This window comes from Mauremys mutica, chromosome 2, assembly GCF_020497125.1.
Source record: "Mauremys mutica isolate MM-2020 ecotype Southern chromosome 2, ASM2049712v1, whole genome shotgun sequence".
Lineage (NCBI taxonomy): Eukaryota > Metazoa > Chordata > Testudines > Geoemydidae > Mauremys > Mauremys mutica.
Genome location: NC_059073.1, coordinates 136,206,264 through 136,226,553, shown reverse-complemented (window position 1 = coordinate 136,226,553; position 20,290 = coordinate 136,206,264). Strand labels below are relative to the sequence as shown.

Here is a 20,290-nt window from a genome sequence, read left to right as displayed (position 1 = left end):
TGGAGGGAGGAGTAGGCCTTGCCAGGCCTACAGGATGGTGTCCCTAGCCTCTGTTTGTCAGAGGGTGGAGATGGATGGCAGGAGAGAGATCACTTGATCATTACCTGTTAGGTTCACTCCCTCTGGGACACCTGGCATTGACCACTGTTGGAAGACAGGATACTGGGCTAGATGGACCTTTGGTCTGACCCAGTATGGCTGTTCTTATGTTCTTATCCCTCAAGTGGGGTGTCTCAGCTGAAGAAGGAGGATGTGCTTGTGCTCAAAGCTGTGAGTAAGGGTTCAGGAGATCCGTTTGATCCCAGTTCTGCCATAGACTCCCTGGGGGAGTCACTTGATTTTGTGGCACCACCATTCGAGACCCACCATCCGCTGCCTTCTGGTCAGTGGGGTATATTTCATAGACCTGTGGGACAGGATGGTGGTGCACCAGCAAACCCCACAGTCTTCACACCTGTGGATTCTAATGTCCCCAAGTTCCCTTTTCTTCTCCTTTTTCACCTACTACCCCAGAAGCCCTGCAGCCAGAAAAATAAGGCCCAGCATGACGGCCGGGCCAATCCCAGCTGATGTCTTCAGTGTTTAGCCCTGTGGGAGCTCTGTCTATGCCAATCTAACCTTCTGGAGCAATTACTGATCTTAAAAGCCACGTTGTCCCATGGCTCGAGCTGATGACTGATCTAAGCTTTAGATACAACATGCTGAATCCTTAATCCTCATTCTGCAAGTTACTGGGAGACTCCCCCATCCCTGTGACTTTGCTTTAGCTCCTTGGCGACTGGACGAACTGGCAGAACGCTTGGTTTCCCTCCTCTGAAAGACGGCTGCCGCCTGTAGACAAGAAGCTGCACTTGCGGGGGGGGGGGGGGGAGTGTCTCTGCATGTTTAGGCAGGCAGCAGTCCAGGGGCACGATCTGCCCCTGCCCGGATTCATCAGTCCATCCTGGTTACTGTGGCTTACTGCAAAACACCACTTGGGTGATAGAATCCACCTCTGGAAGCCCGTTTGCCTTGCCAGACAGAGGGTGATTGGACCCCATTCAGCTGATATACAGCAGTGGCAGGGAGCCCTAACTGTCTTGGACCTGGGCTGAGTTCACATTGGTCACGCGGAGCAGTATCATTAGTGGGCTGGATTCAAACCCTCGGTATTGAGGCTGAAGGGTGTACACCCCATCCCCGTCCCTTGGAGCCAGCCAGCCAGCCCTTTTATAAGGTTCCTTGCTCACACACAAGCAGAAAGGGTGGGGAGGTGGCTTTCGCCCCCTTGCCCTGCATAAAATGTATCCCAGGAGCAGCTTTGTGTTTACAAGGAGAGCTGGCTGTGGAGGGCAGGCAGAGGAGCTGCTTGCAGCTTACGCCCTTTCCAATGATCATGTTCTCCCCTTTAAAGCACATGCTGGCAGACTCACTGTGTGCTGGGCCCAGTGCAAGAAGAGAAGGGAAGCAGTTTCTCCTCTAATCACTGGCTGTGAGGGCAGTACAGGCCCGGGCAGCCTACAGCCCTGCCTTATGGGGCTTTTCAAGGGTGCAGAATTGCTGGGGTACAGCTTCCTGGTCCCACTCCAGTCCACCTCTGTTCTGCATGTAGCTTGATCCACAGCTGGCACCCAGCTGCTGCAGGGATGGCACAGAGCTGGTGGTGTCAGGTCTGTAGCTGGCCTAGGGCCCTCCTGGGCCAGGGGCTGCTCCCTAGTGGTGGGCTTATAGCTGACCTATGGCCACATTTCACCAGCCCAGGTGATTGAAAGAAACCATCGCTTCATGTTGAAGCTGGGCCTTAGTCTTCAGACAAACCTCTGTCTCTCCTCTCACATATATACACACACACAACCCCACACACCTTGCCCATTAAATACACCCTCCCAGCACTGCAAACCTCCCAAAGCCACCGGATTCAAGCAAGAGAGGTTGATTAAAATGATGAACAGAGATTAGAGTCAAACAAATCCCTTCCTTAGGAAGAAAATCCCCATCCACCACTCTTTCAACCCATTTTTTTTCTGCTCAGGTGCCTTGGGGTTTTAATTAAATGTCAAATATAATTTGGGACTGCAGAGGCTGATGTGTGTATGAACATAAAACTTGACAGCTCACTCTGTGGGTCTCGTCAGTACTTAGCTAATACTGAGCTCTTTGGGCTAATTGACCACTCGCTGGCAGAGGGCCATGGGAGAAATCTCCTGGACCCACTATGTTTTAAGTAAACACTGAAAAATTAATAAATAAAGCTTGTTCCGAGCAAAGCCTGGAAGCTTCAGAAACAGCAATATCTGATTCTGTCTACACAGGAACGGAGGAACAGCCAACCCAGAGTTCCCCATGGGCCATTTAGTCTGGAATCTTGTCTCCAGCCCAGTTATGGTTTCCTGATTCTCTGTCTGGCCCCAGGGGCAGGTGAGAGCAACCACGAGGTTGCTCTAACCTATGCCAGTTGGAAATGGTCCCCAAGGGACTACATGCCATCTGGAGAAGGCTAGTGCACATTGTTATCCTGTCATGCCCCCAGCCTGCCCCTCTCTGCTCCCTGCACTGGGTCAGAGGAGTAGGAATTCCCAATAGCAGACCACAAGGCACAAGTGGAGTGGAGCAGAGCAGAGATCAGCTGTGTCTGGCCCTCTAAATTGTTCCAAATGCTCTGCCTGATGATTCCTCAGGGATCTTACTCAGGTACCTGCTGGTCTCGCTCCAAAAGGCCCTCTGTATGTGGGGAAGCATATGTAGATAATCTGTATATATAGCAGCACACACATTGATCATCTTCTTAAGTGTCTTGGATGAGGCCCAGTATCAGAGCGTTCAATTAGCCAGGAGAATCATGTCCTTACGAAACTATCACTTTCTCTCTGGCGGAGCAGATCTGGGAACCCGATCAATAGCTCTGACTGTGCTGCCGCCGAGCAGCCCTTGTTAGTTCTCCACACAATGTAAAAGGAACAAGTGTAAAAGAACTAGCTCTCCTATCTTCCTCTCATCACTGGTGTCAGCAAGGTGCTGGGTACGGGGCCTGAAGCACCTTGCCCTTGCTGCTGCTTTCCAATTCCTCGGCCCTTGCCTTGAGTAGCGGGGATGGAGCCCAGGCTTTGCCCTGTCCCATCAATCCCATCTGCTCTGAGGAGGGTGTGAGCGACTGCATGCCCCCATATCATGGGCCAGCATTACTTAAATTGAGCTGGGAACTCAGTAGCGGTAGGAACAAGGGGAGTTCCCCTCCGGGACGAGCTGGAGGAAGTCAGGCTGAATTACCCAACGGGAGCAGAATAGCTTCCTGTGGGGGTAGGGGGGAAGCCCTGAGGTAGGGCCTCAGAGGCAAACTGCTGCAATCTCTGGTAAGGGAAGCAGTGGGAGAAGCCTGGTGGGGAAGAAAGCAAGAAAACAGAAGTTCTGAAGGGGCCCAGAAGCAGAGGATTTCAGGGCTGCCAGAGGGGGCAGAACTATCAGTTTATGCATTTGGTTTGGACTTGAAGTTGGACCTTTTGTTACCCAGGAAGGGGATGGAATTGTTACGTGACTTGGCCGGGGGAACCGAGCTACGGAAAACCCAGAGTCGGGAGAAGAGGTTGGCTGGGCTTGGCCTTGCGGCCAAGGAAGTGGCCTCAGGGGATGGGGGTGCGAGTACTGAAGTCCCCTGAAATGCTGCGTTCAGGCTTAAGGGGGTGCCCTTGAGGTGAGGATGCACGCCTACCCCCCCACTTATTCCTCCACAGCTAGACCCGCTCAGCCTCTGTAAGGGATTCATGCTCCACTATGTGGGTCTATGGTGAAAGTCACACTATAGCCCTCCGGGAGCAATTACTTGTTACGATTATTTGTGTTGTGGTAGTGGCAGGAGCCCCTGTCATAGACCAGTGACCCGATGTACTAGGTGCTGTACAAACACAGAACAAACAGATGGTCCCTGCCCCAAAGAGCTTCCAATCTCAGCATAAGACAAGAGGCAAAAGGTTGAGACAGAGAGACAGCTGGGGTATGCAAGAAAAGGATGAGACAATAGTGACAGTTGAACTGATTTTGTGTGTTGGGGGGAGACATTGTCCCACTTGTGATTTGGGGGGTTCTTTTTATAAACACTGGGAGACCGTGTGGTCCAGTGGATGAGGCACTGACTTAGGACACCTGGGTTCTATTCCTGGCTCTGTTACTGGCCCCCTTTGTGACTGTGGGGAAGTCCCTTCCTCTCTGCATTTGTCTATTTAGAAAGTAAATTCTTTGGGACAAGGGCCATGTACTACTATGTATCTGTACAGAGCCTAGCGTAATGGGCCTCTAGCTGCTGCCATAATATAAATAACTGGTTCGTTATGTGCTTGGCTGTAACCAAGTGATCTATTTTTAAAAAGAACGTATATTTGAGAAACTTTCTGAAGTGAATCATTTTTAACTTAGGAGCCCTTAATACCAGAGGTGGATCTAAGCTGCAAAACTTGGAACCAGATCTGGATTTTGGACACCCTCTGAGTTTTGGGCACCCAGCTCCCGTGTGTGGGTTTGGTCCATCGGTAACACTTCTGTGGCTCTTGATGTTCAAAGCACTTCATCGACATTACCTAATCACACCTCACAAAGTTCCTCAGAGGGAGGCCGGGGTTATAAATGCCATTGTATGGGGAAACTGAGGCACAGATATGTGACTTGACAAGGTCAATCAGTTGCTTGGTGGCAGGGCCAGGAATTGAACCCAGTGTTCTGACTCATGATCTGATTTCTAGACCATGTTGGTCTCATTTCTAAAATTCAGATCCAGCTGTGAGTTTGGATTTCAAACACCTGTGATGCTCAGGTTTGATGCCAAGCCCCCAGATCCAAATGCCCCTATTTCTAGAAGAGGTGAGAGGTTGTATCACTTGAGTTTGTGTGTGTGTGTGTGATAAGACAAAGGGCTAGATTGTGCTGAGCTTAACCTCAGTTGAAGTCAATGAGAGCAGCTGGTTGAAAACTAAGCGGGGGTGCTTGGTCAGAGGAGGACACGGGATGTTCTTAGGGCAAGTCTATGGGTGCAGTTGTGCCACTGCTGCACATCTGGTGCAGACACACCATGCTGATGGGTGAGCGCTCTCCCGTTGGCATAATTACTCCACCTCGGTGCAGTGGCTTTTTCACACCCTTGAGCGATGTAAATTATATCAAATTAGGCTGTAGTGTAGACCTGCCCTAATCCTGCCTCAGTGTGAGGAGATGGACTGGATGACTTCTTGAGGTTCCTTCCAGCCCTATGTTTCTATGATTCTGACATAATTGCTTCAAATATTCTGGTGCTTTATCCCCTAGGGAGGGGGGTGCGTAGGAGGTTTGGAAAGGAAAGCCGGAGAAGGGAAAGCAAAGGAGAACGACAGGAGTGACCTTGGAAGAATCTCGTCTCATAGACAGCGAGGGAATGACAGGCTCACGAGCAGCATCAGAGCTGAATTACTTTGCCTTAATTACTATCATTCCGAGAGAATACAAAACTGTCGGCTTTCTTAATAGAAACTTGTCCTGGTCAGATGTCTCTCTCTGAGCAAACTCTCCAGACAAGGACATTACCAAGCTGGCAGACACTGTTCCATCAACTTCATATGCAGGAGGTTTAACGTTTGACAAATAGAGGAGTGTTTACTCAGAGGGGTCAGACCAAGCAGGAGATTCTATATTTGCCTGGCTCCTCTGCTTGCTTTTTTTTTTTTAAAGTCGCTGCTATTACCGAGCATCTTTTTCCACACTAACAATTACGTCTGTAGAAAGACCTCAATTGTGTGAGGTAGGGCAGCAAGAGGGGGGGCACTCCCTTGGGGCGGTTGAAGAGGGAGACTTGGCTTGGAAAACATCAGTGAGGGTAAAATAGCCTGAGCTTGGGGATGGTTGTCGAGGTGTATTGCTGTAAAAGGGTATGTGTAGGGGTGTTCTACAGACTCCTGCAGCCTGGTGCTATCCGCTGGCCACCACGGTTCCACTGCCGTCAGCGGGACTGCAAACTCAAGGGCCTGTCTGGTCATGAAGGAGGATAGAGTTCAAAACCTATTGATCCAGCAACCGTGGAAAAACTCCCATGGACTCTGTCCTTGCAGGTCCTGATCCAGGCTCTTTCCACTCACTCTCAAGCAGAAAGGCCCATGGGCTGTACCTGTTAGTAGCTGACAGCCACACATCCTGGAGCAACCCGGTATTTCATCCAACACAGGGAAGCATGCCCACTCCGCTCCAGCTGGCCTGTTACAACACAGGTGCCTTTGCACAAGCAGGTTGTAGGCTTGTATAACAACCATGCTATGGGCCACCAATGAGATGGGCTTTGAGAACTAAAATCATTCACCTCATCTGCTTGAGCTAAAGAGCAACTCTGCTGGCTGGCAGCTGTAGGAGACTCTTTTCCTCAGACCAACCACTAGAGGTGGACAAAGACCCACCTTCCTGGAGAGAATTACATCTGCTAATGCACTTTTAGTGCAAGCGGTGACCCTACAGGGCCTTGCGCAATGGGGACTTGCCCATGCCTGAGGCTCCTAGGTGCTGCTGCAATGTAAACACTTAAAAGTAAAGTCGTGGCAATGGTCTCTTTCCAGCTGCCCTTTGCACATGCTTATTGATTGTATCCCCACTCCCACAACACACTTTAACTACATCAGTGCCCTTGGATGTATGTTGCCAGCCTAACAAAGTGGCATCCGTGTGGACATAGATCTGATGTGCTTGCGAGCAGTTAAAATGAACCTCTCTCCACCGCTTGCAATGTCCCCCATGGGTTTTGTCCGGGCTCAGAGTTCCAGCCGGCAAGGAAAGCCAAGACTCTGTCTGGTGGCTGCTTGGAAGGAGGGGCTGTCACAGCCTCTTGCACCCAGGAATCCGTGCTGCAGTGCTGAGACTGGCCCAGGAGCTTCAGCCTAGGCAGGAAGGGCAAGAGGACACAGAGTGAGCAGGACCCTAGTGACCACAGAGGGGACTGGGTGGCTCAGGGCACCACTGATTCAGGGAGGGTGGAAGCTGAAGGCCATACTGGTTGAATCCTGCTTGCTTTCCCAGCAGCACAGAAAAGATGTAAGGCCCTGCTCCCTGTGAAGTCAATGTCCAAACTTAATGGTGCTGCATCAAGCAGGGTGGAATGAGAGGCTGTCCCCACAGCCAGGCGCCCTTTGCCAATCAGAGCCAGCCAGATCCGATCCCTCTGCCTGCTGGGCTGCAATCACCATCCCAGGCAGGGATCCGTGTGCAGCAGCACCCTGGCAAACACCAGGATTTATGCAGCACTCCCAGCCCCGGTCAGGCTCTGGGAGGGAGAGATGGAGCACTGCTGCTCAGAGCTACTCGTGTCTCCCCAGCCTCTGCCTGGGCCTGCCTGGAACTCACGTACCATTTCAATGTCCCATGTATTGATCGCTGGAGGCTATTCCACGGGGCTGTAAGTAATGGGAGGCCGGCCCTGCGCATAAGTACCCCATAACTCAGCCGTGCCAGGAGATGCAAGTAAGTTATGGCAGGGCAGCTGCGCAGATAATGCTAGCAGAGGGTCTATTCCATTTGTTTCGGGTCTGTTACCTCCTAGGCCTTGGGGGTTTGTTCATTTGTTTTCCCTTCTGTCAGGAGCTTTTATTAACAAGATGAAAAGGCACTTGTGTCAGGGACTGGAGCAAAGTCCTGGCTGGGAGCACTGATCTTGGCTCAGCAATGACCATCAGTAGTCAGAGTTCCAAGATAACATGCCTCTCTGATAGGGTTGCCAATTTTGGTCAGACGTATTCCTGGAAGTTTCATCGCATGACATAGTCTTTAATTAAAGATTCATCTTTCATTCTTGGAGATTCCAGGTCAGTCCTGGAGGGTTGGTAACCCTACTCTCTGGGCAACCTGAGGCCTGGCGGACTCTGCATTCTTCTTTCCTGGAGATCAAGAGCTGGGGAATGGCTCAGAGGTGACCTCGTCTAGGTGGAATGAGAGTCCAGAGCCCAAGGACCTTTGAGAATCTGGGCCCAGCCCCCTAGTAGGAATAGAAAGAACCAGGAGAAGAGAGCAAAGCCCAGTTCCCTCCTTGGGCTGGTTCTCATTGCCCAGAAAGTGAGATCCTCATCTGGGAAAGCCCAGCCTAAATGGTCAGCTGAGGAGCAACAGCTGTGCCCCCGCCAGGCCAGAGGCCAAACCTCAGTGGCAGCACATGTTGAAACCCAGCTGGTTCAGGTCTTGGCAGCAGCCAGTACTCACTGCAGATACTGGCTCCTGAAGGCTCTGCCTTACTGCTGTTGTGCAGAGCAGGTACAAGAATACCGCACGCTCCCAGGCATAGGCACTTGGTGTACAGACAGAGTGCGTTTCCATTAGCTTGAGAGGAGAGGTATCGCCTTTACTATAATAAATAATACAGTCCATTGCCCTTCTCTAGCACCTTTCATCTGAGCATCTCAGATCACTTTCCCAGTATTAACCCTCGCAACAGCTCAGGCTGAGAGGCATTATTCCAGCTCTCTTACAGAAGGGGAAACTGAGCCACAGAGCGCTGAAGAGACTTGCCCAAGGCCACACAGAGGGTCAGCTGCAGAGGAGGAATGAGAATCCAGTTGGCTTCTCTAACCACAAGTTCCCCTCCCAGAGCCAGGAGATGGCGCGCAGGTGTCCAAAATTCCACTCCCCTGCTTTTCATCAGTAGATTTTACTCCCATCAGAGCTGGGAGTAGAGCCTAGGAACCCTGGCTCCCCACCCCTTTGCTCTGACTACTAGGTACTGCCCCCCCCAACATCAAAAGAAATATAGTGGTAGTAAAATTAAGCCACATCTTTGCCTCTTACTCCTGTAACAGAAGGCCTCCTGAACCTCTGCACTTCCAGCTACTCTCTTCATCAAGGCAGATAGGGATCACTGGCTGTTCACCAGATTTGTAATTAACAAGTAATTCATTAGGTGGCTAATGAACAAATGATCAACCTGGCAAGGCATGTCCAACATTTTGACTGGTGAGAGATGAAGTCGTTAATAACCACTTGGGAGCATCTGTGTTCCAAAGGCAGTTGTTTCAGCTGCAGCCACTAAGGCTAAGAAATATGGCAGCCATCCACAGAGCAGAGCCAATGGATGGATTGAGGACAGCCATGCATCTCCGGGAGCTCCCTAAAGCAAAGAATGGATGAGTCCACTCCGTATTTCCTCAGTGGTCCAGCTATAGTATCTATATGGCCCGGTTCTGGGCTATATAGCCCATCATGGCTTGGAAAGGGTTAATGGGACCTGAGAGGCCAATTAACACATCTAGCTGCAGCTGGAGCATGGGCCAGCCCCCATTGAAGATGAGCCCCCACTGGGGGAAGAACTCAGTGGTGACTATGAAGGAAGGAAGCCCGGGGGGTTGGAAGGAGAAGCTCTGAGGTCATTCTCCAGGACTGCAGAGTGGTGAGAAGTGTTCAGTGTAGGAACAGGCCAAGGGGGCCTGGAGGTGGCAGTTGGTTTAATTTTATATTTTTGGCTTAGGGATTCAAGGGTCCAGCCCAGGCCCTGTGAGGAGGGTGACCTTGAACATGCTGGGGGAGAGGCCTGCTGACAGGCTACAGCTGGAGGAAGTTAAGGGAGGCAGCCAGACCTGGAGGGGTCATTCCACTAGCTCAGGCTTTTCCGCTCCAACAGCACTGCCTTGGAGCAAGATTATTGGGTGGAACTGAGGTTTCTTTTGTATTGTGCTTCTGGGTTGGGTGGTCGTCCCATGGCTATACAGGACCCAGAGCATCGTCCAGCGCACTGGGAATGGGAATGGCAGCCGCAGCCTTCCTGAGGAGTTCACTGTTGGTCTCACTGAGGAGGTGTCTAGAGAGCCCACCTGAGATCAGAACCCCTGCAGATGAGATGCTGCACAAACAGTCCCTGCCCCAGGAAGTTCATTGAATGAACTGATGACAAAAAGACTAGGAAGGGAAACAGAGGCCCAGCCCCAGCCCTCAGAACACGGCTGGAGGTGTTCTTAGCATTCCAGTAACCCGCTGAGCCACGAGCACTGATCTGGAACGCCTTGTGCTAGGTTCTGTCCATACACCGCTTCTGCCCTGAAGAGTTTAAACAGACAAGGCAGAGCCCGGGGGGGAGAATGCTGGAATCAGCGCTGAGGCTTTGGGGTTTGGACAGCATTCAGACCGGTCCCACCCGCCCGAGGATTACAATGTTAATGAGTAATCCATCACTTTAACAACCTTGACTCCAGCTAATGTGGTAATTCCTTACAGAATAGACTCCAAAGGCGAGAGGGTAAGCAAATTCAGCTCGTATTAAAGGGACTTAAATGGAAATGGTGGGGAGGGGAATCCTTTGGTCACATTTATCAATTTACCCAAGAAATAAAGTGAGACCTAGGAAGAACAGTCCCTTCCAATTAGCATGGACTCCAGCATGGGGCTTGCCCATAGGACCATTAGAAGGCTGGGCCGGTTACTCAAGGAGAGTAAAGGAACTGCACCCTGTGATCCCAAATATAAACTTCCAAACAAGGCCAAGCATCAAGTGCTGCCCTGAACTTGTGGCTTCATCAGTGGTACCTGTGAGGCACAGGAGGAGACTGGATAGAATATCCCAAAAGCAATGCCAGCCTGTGTTCTCTCTGAATTCGGCTTGTGTGATTTGTGTTGGCATTGCACGGGTTGAAATTGCCCGGTACAGCCACAGAATCGTGTTACAAACATGAACCAGTATTTGTGGGGAAATGCATTGTTTGAGGCTGAGAGATGATAATGTCACCTACTGCAGGTGGGCACAGTCTGAGGTCCCATCGCACAGCAACACTTGCCGGTGTGCACCCCCAACACCCCTGTTATTCCAGCCCTCGGACCCCCCTTCGTCTCTGACAGTGCACCTCAATCCTGACCCATTACACCCCTTGCTATTCCAGAACTGGGATCCCCCAACTCTGTCAATGCACCTCAGTCATGACCCATTACACCTCCTGCTATTTCAGCCCTCGGAGCCCCCCAGCTCTGCCAATGCACCTCAATCATGCATTACACCCCTTCCTGGTCCAGTCCCTCCCTTTTCAGCTCTGCCTAGCATCACAAAAGCAGGATTGCTCGGATCTGGGATTTCGGTTCAACCCATAGCAAAGAAAGGGACATGTTTGCACAAACTGCCCCGTGGTTAACAGGAAGTCAGAGCTGCTTTTTGCTTTTCTCCATCTTTTTACATGATGAAAGCAGCTGGCGCCCATGCACGCTAGCTCTTACCAGCAGGGTTGTGTAATGTAAAATGTTCCTGGTTTGAAAGGCATGTTTTGGTCTCTGCTGCACTGCTAATAAAGAAGACACTCTGTTGATGTGCAAATGGAGTTATTTTTGGAATTAATCACATTACTTGCACTGTATGGTGCAAATACCTTAGTACAATTGCACTGTCAGCCTGTATCTGGTCATGCTGTGCTATTAATGTTCATCTTGTCTGTAAATTCAGCATATGATTTAGGCTTTGTGTATACAATTAGGGCCACAGTTGCAAATGCATCTTCTAAAGTTGCATAGGCAAGATTCACCACCAGCAGGGCCATGTTTGGATGTACCATAATCTCAGTGATGACCTGGGGACATCCAGTTCCTGACTCCTTGCTAGGGTTTTGGAATCATCAAAGAAGAGCTTGGCCTTTACTCTGACCCCACTGCGTGCTGGGCCAGGACCCTGGGAGATTAGGCAATGCAGTGCAGACAGCCAGGCAGTGCAGACATGGTGCCTCATTTCTGGACTTCCCTTTCAAGACTCAGGGCCTTGATTTAAGGAGCTCTCACTATATTATTTTTGAAGTAAATCACAAATCAAAGTGCAGATTGCTGGATGCTCCATGTTAAATCAAAGGCTGTAATGTAACAGGATCAGTGCTCTGTAATGCAAATGTAGTTCATGTTCACCAGGATTTTGTGTTACTAGCTAGTCGCTGGCCTAGCAGTTGCTGTGTCTGCAGTAGAGGGGTAACTTAATGAGCTGGGTCCTTTACCTCAGCTAGTGAAAGCTTTTTTTTTTTTTTTAATATAGCTCCTGAGGTCCCAGGTTCAATTCCTGCAGATGATCCCAGGGGAAAGGCATTGTTATTCAAGCTAGCTGTGTCTGGGCACTAAAATCACATAGTGCCCCCTTAGCAGAAGACCATCCCATTGGGAAAGCACTTTGCAGCTAGCAGGACTGCGAACCAACCTCTTGTTGTGACCTGTTGTTACTATTGACACTGCACTGATGCTCACAATATGCCCCGTGTTTTCCAAATTGAGAGAGGAGGGCTTAGGGCCTGATTTGTAAAGATGCTTAGATGCCTAAAGATGAAGATAGGTGCCTAGTGGGATTTGCAAAAACACGTAGGCATCTAACTGCCTTTGAAATCTCCTGTTTTAACTGATAAAACTGCCAGCTCTGGCTAGAACACTTGTTGCAACAATGTAATTGAGTTTTTTTTAAATCTGTGCCCACAATAGACTAAGGAGCAAAGAGACTTGTCTCAAGCCAGCTGTAGGGGCTCCTGAGTTGCAGTGCAATGCCCAAGGCTCTTAACCACAGTGTTTTTCCTTTGTATGCCTTGCACACATCAGTGTCCAATCCTGGAGGGCGCTGAGTGCTTTCAATCCCAGCAGAAACAGCGGGTACTCAGCAGCTGGCAGGATGGGCGCCCTTTGTGAAGGCACACTTCACCTGCCTCCATCATCACCCAGTACAGAACAGAAGCTAACACTGCCTGCTGTGCTGGGTGGCGGTTGAGTGGGGTGCTTACTCCTTAAGGACCAAGGTGAAATTTTCCTAAGCAGGCAGCTCATAATGACAGCCAGACTAACCCCTCTGCAAAGCTGCTGAATCCCCACTCTGGGAGTCCAAGGCCTTCTGATTGCAACAGGGCTCATACCACCTTGACATCTGCATATCCATTATTATGCGGTGATAGAAAATCACCTCCCCTTGCCCCAGTCTAGAACACAGTGGTTTAGTGCACTGGCCACCTGTCTTTGGAGACCCAGAGTCAGAGTTTGGTTAGGCTGGTGAAGAGGGATCTTTTCTTTTGCTGTTGGGTATTGGACCACATCTCAGAAACCACTGCATATTTCAGCATGATTGGCAGTCTCTGCTCAGGACTGGAGTAGTGCAGAGGGTGGCAGCGGCAGGTCAGGACTGAAGGGTACTGGCAGAGCTGTGTGCAGCTGCCAGAGGTGCTGTGTGTCAGGACTGTGGGTCAATGTTGATAAATGCAAAGTAATGCCCATTGGAAAACACAGTCCCAACCTATACATTAAAACAATGGGGTCTAAATTAGCTGTTACCACTCAAGAAAGAGCTCTTGGAGTCATTGTGGATAGTTCTCTGAAAACATCCACTCAATGTGCAGCGGCATTGTTAGGAATCATTAAGAAAGAGATAGATAATAAGAAAATATATTGCCTCTATATAAATCCATGGTACACACACATCTGGAATACTGCATGCAGATGTGGTCACCCCATCTAAAAAAAAAAGGATATATTGGAATTGGAAAAGGTTCAGAAAAGGGCAACCAAAATGATTAGGGGTATGGAACAACTTCTGTATGAGGAGAGATTGACTGGGACTTTTCAGCTTGGAAAAGAGACAGCTAAGGGGAGATATGATTGAGGTCTATAAAATCATGACTGGTGTGGAGAAAGTTGATAAGGAAGTGTTGTTTACTCCTTCTCTTAACACAAGAACTATGGGTCACCCAATGAAATTAACAGACAGCAGGTTTAAAACAAACAAAAGGAAGTATTTCTTCACACAACACACAGTCAACCTGTGGAACTCTTTGCCAGAGGATGCTGTGAAGGCCAAGACCATAACAGGGTTCAAAAAAGAACTAGGTAAGTTCATGGAGGATAGGCCCATCAATGGCTATTAGCCAGAATGGGCAGGAATGGTGTCCCTAGCCTCTGTTTGCCAGAAGCTGGGAATGGATGACAGGGAATGGATCACTTGATGACCTGTTCTGTTCATTCTCTCTGAGGCACCTGGCATTGGCCACTGTCAGAAGACAGGACACTTGGCTAGATGGATCTTTGGTCTGACCCAGTGTGGCTGTTCTTATGTTCTTATGACTGAAGGGCAGCAGCAGAGCTGCTGAGAGAGGAACAGGAGCAGAAGAGCAGGGGCTGCTCCAGGTGAGCAGAGTTGCATGCATCGAGGAGCTGGCACAGCACCTTCCTGTGCTCTGCCTGCTCTGGCATAAACGGGGGGCGGGGGGAGGGCAGTCTCCCGGGCTCTCCACCCAGCAGCTTTCGCCAGTGCTAAATTCACCTGGGAGCTCCCAGCTCTTGGCAGTTTGGGTCACAACTCCCCTGCCCCAGAGAGCAAGGCTGTTTCCCTGCCCCCCTGTCTGAGCCCCAGGGAGAATCCAGGGCACCCTCCACATGGACATTCCCCCAGTGCAGAAACGGGCTGTAGAGCTCTCCACAGCAGAGAACCATCAGGCACCGGAACCTAGGCCTCCGGGTCTCTCCAAGGCAGAGCTACCACAAGGTCTTGTCCCCTCAGCCCACAGCAATGAAGAGGGCAGCAAAGCCCCCAGAGCCCGAGCAGGAAAGTTGATTGCCTGTGTGAGCACCGGGAATGTTTCCACTGATTTCAGCAGGCTTGGGAGACCAGTAGGGGACATTTGTGGGAGGCACCCTTGCCTTGCCTTGCAGCATCATATATATATATATATATATATATATATATATAATATATATATATATATATATATATATATATAAAGCTTTTTGTCCGTCTGTAAAAGAAGAAGAGAAATGAAGCCAGTGTGAGGTCTGAGTGTGGCACTGTCTGGAGCTTCGGAAGATTTCACTGTCAATGGGCTCAGGGGTGTGTGTGTGTGAGTGTGTGTGTGTGAGAGAGAGAGAGAGAGAGATTCCTCCCACACACACAGGCTGAGATCAGCTGGCAGCTTGCTTCATTTCTCCCCCAAGGAAGCGGATCCTACTTAATTAATTTACTTAATGTTTAAAATTCCGATTAAATGCAATGGGTAATGTATAGTTTATGTTGCAGCCTCCCCCCACCCCCAAAAGAGGGGCCAAGCCATGCACTTTGCAAGGTGAATCGTGCATCTGCCTTGGGACAAACTCCCCCCCCCCAGCTCCATGCCTTTCCTCGCTCCCTTGTTTCCTCTCTCTGCGTTCCTCCTGACGTTCAAAGCAGCTCCGCGGGAGCTTGCACATTCACCGACAGAGCCAGCCCTCGCCGACCGAGGAAGGTTCCCAGCGAGCCGGGACTGTGTGCGCAGGAGAGGGCTGCTTCCCTGGTGCCGGGTTGGATGCAGCCCCGTCCCCTGCTGCCGGGAGAGAGAGGGAGTGGGGTGGGAGCCCCATCTCAAAGCCCGGCGTTGGAACTATGTAGCTCTCTTCGGGGGTCTCCCGCTGTGGCACGGAAGGGAGCGAAAAGTACTTTAGAGCCCAGCCGATGGGGACGCCGCTCCCAGCAAGGATTGGAGCGAGCCAGCGCCTGCATCTTTGTGCGGTGGCAAAGTTTCCTGGCTTCTTCCTTGGAGCGGGAGGGCTGCGTCTAGCCTGAGAGCAAGGAGACCCTCCGCCTCTTTAAATAGTGTGTGTGTGTGTGGGGGGGGGGCAGCCTGCCTTATCTGTACACCCCCTCTCCGCCTCCCCAAGCAAAGGCACAGCCTCAACCCGCCCGCTGCGCTTTGCGAGGAGGCGACTGGTCATCGCGGGCTGCCCGTTGTCGTCTCCCATCACCCGGCTTTGCCTCCCCACCCCTCCGACTCCGGCCTCTCTGGGTTGCTGCTGGTGGGGGTGATGAGCGGACAATCAGCTGAGACAGGGAGGCGAAGTTGAAGGGAAGGGGCCGTTCTGGGCTGGCGCGTTTCATTCCAGGCTCTGGTCAGTGTCAGTCCCAGAGGCGAGCTGGGCAGTGGCAGGGCTGGAGGAAGCTGCCGCTGCTGCTCCCTTGTTGATTCTGCTGCTGCTGCTGCTGCTTTCCACCACCGGGGATATCAGAGTGCAGCCCCTTCTCTCCACCCTCCCCCAGAAGGCAGAAAGAGAGAGACACGCAGACATCCCCAGTTTGCAGGAATTTCCATCAGCAAACTGGGCGAGCCAAGGGGGGAAAGGCAGGAGTCGTGAGCGCCCCACTTTCCCCGCTGTCTAAAGGATCCCGCCGGATTGTGTCTACTCTGATCACGCTGTGGATATTCGTCTAATTTCCCCCCCATCTCCACCTCCTCTCGGTTACCCTTTCGCCCCCGAAAGATGCTTGGGAGGAGTAGAACCAGAATTGTTCATCACTGGAAGAGCTAAAGAGAGAGAGAGGCTAGCTGGCTGGCTGCAGAGCTGGGGTGTATTTTTTGGGGGGTGAGGGTTGAAAGAAACGATTTTTTTAAGTTCATCAGAGAAATCTCAGGATTTCTTTTTGCCTGGATTTGGGAGAGAGATATAAATATATATTTGCACGTGGGGAACTATTGGATTTACTAACATGATTTTAGCAAACGTTTTCTGCATCCTCCTCTTTTTAGGTGAGTAATCCTGCTTAGGATGCAAATCATTACTCTCTGGTTTGTTTGGTGGTTATGAGTCCTTTGTCAAACCCCAGAAGCTCTGGTGCTTGGACAGCGTTTAAGAGCGGACATGTTTTGTATTAAAAGACAAACCCAAAACACAACGACAAAGCTAGGCACAGACCCTCACTTTAAAGTGGGCTACAGTCCGGAATGAAATACAAGGATTGAGAGACGCTTATAGTTTTCAATTCAACTAAATGTCTCAGCAACGATTCCTACTGGGAAGGAATTGGGGTCCAGGGAAGGGGAGGGAGATGAGCAGAAATCAGGCTCTTATCTAGGGGGCAACTTTTTAAACTATCAAACTTACGATGACCCCCACCAAGCCTCTCCTTCCCGCACAGTCTCACCTCTCCAAGTTGTGGAGGAATTGAGTCAGATATTCTGATCGAACCCTCTCCTTCCATCTGAACAGGCGTAGCGCTGCCGAATTGGTACGCAGCATGTTGCAGATAGCTGCCCGGCTGCGTGTTAGGTCCCCTCTATAACAGCCCTTATGGTAGAGGCTTTTTAGGATTATTATTTTAAAAAGAACCCCCCACCCCTCGATTCAATCACTTTTCAAGACCCTTTCATTCCAGGCTGGTGTGAGGCAAGTCTCAGGGGTTTTTGCTGGCTGGTTTTAAAGTGTGCATGGAGGACTGATTTAGAAAGTTAATTGTGTGTCGTTGTGTGTTGGGGGGAGTGGGGAGGAATTGCCATCTCTGTTGCAATCCAAGTGTCTGTTGTTTTAGATCATGTGTGACTTATTTAGCAGGCTATTTTGCCAAGAGGAAAGCTTGTATTTCTGAAGCAGCCTCATCCAGAGATGGGGAAGGTGCAGCCCTGGCAAGGGAGGAGTTGCAATGTATTTTAGGTGAAATAAAAGCAAAAAGCTCCCTTTCCCCCAAAGCACGTTATCACGTTGGCAAATTATCCTCTCAGTTTTTCCCAGTATTCTCATCTGGCAGGTAATGTCCCTTGTGCTACAATTCCACTCGTGCATGGAGACACAGTTACAGACAGTACCTGCAACTCTGTCTCTGGGTCTCACATACAACACTGCAGCACAGAACTCCTGGGGAATTCTGCTGAAATCCCCTTGGCTTTATGAATTTAACCCTGCATGGAGTGGATTAGGGTTGGAGGATGAGAGAGACAAGGGGCAGAAGGATGTTTAAAGTCATGGGGGTGAAGGGGGTGAGGGAGACTTGAAGGCTGGCCATGGCACGAGTGGGAGTTAAGGTAAAAGGTAAAGGTAATAATTAGAGATATACCAATCTCCTAGAACTGGAAGGAACCTCGAAAGGTCATCGAGTCCAGCCCCCTGCCACTTCTTCACTGCTTCAGGATTCTTCCCCTGGACTTTTGTTTTGGTTGGGGGGTTGGAGGGGGGCACAGCATGGGAAGCCCTCAGCAAGAGATCTATATGTAGGTTTAATATTTCCACAATAGGTCCCTGTGTCCTGGGATAGTAGGAGAATAAATGGCCCGCTCTTGGTCTCCCTTGCTGCTGGGCACAATTTTGCAAACACTTCAGTGACAAGATCATGGCTTTTGGAAGGCTATTTTCGTTGATGGCCAGGGAAGGGTGTGGGGGAAGGATGTCATTTTGGACTGAGGGGGATGGAAGGTTATTTTCTCCTCTGCCTTAGGAGGGTCTGAATAGTTGCCTTGGGCAGGGGGTGACGGTCTCCTTTGCAATCAGTGCGTTACACATCAGTGTGTCTCTGTAGCAGGGTCTCTGGGATAAGCCTGGGTATGAGGCGAGATAGCTTGCTGCCTGGTTCTCTTTTGACAGCAAGTGGGAATGCCTGACTCCATAGAGGGGGTGTGTGTGGGAATGACATGGCTCTGGACTGGGGATGATGGAAGATGGAGTAGCCACTTGTAGGGCATGTTGTCATTCCCAATGGCTTGGGGGCTTTGCGGGCAGCAAGAATGGGAGAGTGGGAGGTGGGAAGGGGTCAGAAAGTGAATGCACAGATCCCCCTGCCGCACTGGCTCCCTGCTGAGAGCAGGGGGTGCGGTGGGGACTCAGGCTTTGCTCACAGAAGAGGTTGGGGTGGGGCAAACATCAACCACCAAATTATTGGAGTTGTTAGGAGTTAACCCCTGGTTTATTTGCATGCACATTTGGCTGGTTGGGAGGCCCCCTGTGAGCTAAATACGAGAGTCTGGGGATGGAGGGAACAGTCATAGAATCCTCCTCCCAGCCCTGCCAACCCAGGACACTCCAGCTAAGCAGCAGGCTGGGATACTGAGCAGCCACAAACCCACTTCATTTCACCCCCATGAGGAGGCTGTTTAGAAACAGGACCTTCCTCCTTTGGGTCCTTGTTTCTTTGTAATGGTCCCAATCTTCTGCAGCTCAGACTGGGCCAGGAGAATGGTGTGGAGAGGAATCAGGGAGAGGTGCAAATTGAAGGATTAACAAGCTTATTGCAGGCAACGCTTACGCACGGTTCTAGACAGTGGGGCCGAGAATTGCCAAGCTGCACGCATGCTGGGTGCTGAGCAGAGCCTTAGTTAGCTTCCTAAATGGGAGCTGGGCTTTTCTGAAAGCCTGGCCCCAGCTGGGAGGTGCTGAGCCCTTGATAATCTGTCCCCTTGTTCCAATGAGCAAAGAAAGCTATTGCTGTTGGGGCTAAACAAATGCCACCACAAGGATGGCACACAGGGGTTGCATGTGCAGCAAGAGGAGAGAGCAGTACTACTGAGTTAAGCTAGGGCAGTGAATATTTGCTTATAAAGCACCCCATGTCCAATGGGCTCTGCCAAGACCATAGACCCATATTGCAGATGATGTGACCGAGTAACGATCCGGGGAAGCTGTGGGGAGAGAGGGGTATTCTGACTAAGGAATGTTTGCTGGCTCTGTGACTGAGGTTTGTGCATCCAGCTACAAATCCTCACCGTGCTCTGATGCCCTGGAGACTGCTGGGGATTAGATGTAAATTCTCTGCAGATGTTTTATTAATATGAGTTCAGTATGTGCGTATGCGCCGGGCGTAGGAAAACACTCACTCTGCCCCTCCATGCAAACTCCCTCCTGGGGGCTCTGAGGATGCTATATATGCGAGAGGTGAGCAAGGTACATAGATAACTTCAGGCTTCCTATACAACAGCTGGGCCTGGGCTGGAGATGGTGGATGTCAGGGCACAATGTATCATTGGAGTCAGTGGAGTGAACTTGGCCTCGTGTGTTTGGTCTGTGATTGTCCTGGACCTCCTCCTCTCTGGCAGGATGGGCTGAGCAGGGAGGGTTTATTCTTTGCTGGGGGCACAGAGCAGGGAAACAGGCACCATTGATGCTTGTGATGCAGATTCAGGTTGGCACTGGGATGACAAGGGGGACGTTTTAAAGAAGGAGCTCATAATCTGGGGTGGAAGCAAGGGGGGCATGCAGGGATACCCAACTTCCAGTCATCTTTGAAAGCAGAGGGGGGCTTCCCCTTGTCTAGCTGGCTTGGGGAACAGTGCTCCCCTATAACTCTCCCTCCTGTTTCCAACCTCTGCTTGTAATGAGCTAAATGCACAAGCTCCATGGGATTTAAGAAGCAGGAGCTGGGGCATTATCTGTGTAGGGACCATTTCAGAGGTGCCTGCAATGGGAACTTAGGGTGCTTGGTGCTTTGCTGGATTGGGCCCCAACGTGGTGCCCCACTGGCTACCGGACCAGGATAGTCCCAGCGAATACGCCAGCCAAGAAGCCATGCTGGTTTGGGATGGCTGTGCCAGAGAGAAAAATTCTGGTCCTAGCACTAGAGAGTGGGCAGGCCAGGTAGCAGAGATAGGGCCACTGGAACATGCCCATGTCCCGCTCTCCA

General features: G+C 50.7%; 1 protein-coding gene across 2 annotated transcripts in view; it reads left to right on the top strand.

The window, feature by feature from the left end:
* Window positions 1-15,336: 15,336 nt before the first annotated feature.
* Window positions 15,337-20,290, top strand: part of GFRA2 (GDNF family receptor alpha 2) — a 102,100-nt gene continuing 97,146 nt past the window's right edge. For both annotated transcript variants that reach the window (XM_045007799.1, XM_045007798.1), the window contains exon 1: window positions 15,337-16,436. In XM_045007799.1, the coding sequence (XP_044863734.1) occupies window positions 16,397-16,436 (40 nt within the window). In that variant the 5' untranslated portion in view covers window positions 15,337-16,396. The remainder of the gene's footprint in view (window positions 16,437-20,290) is intronic.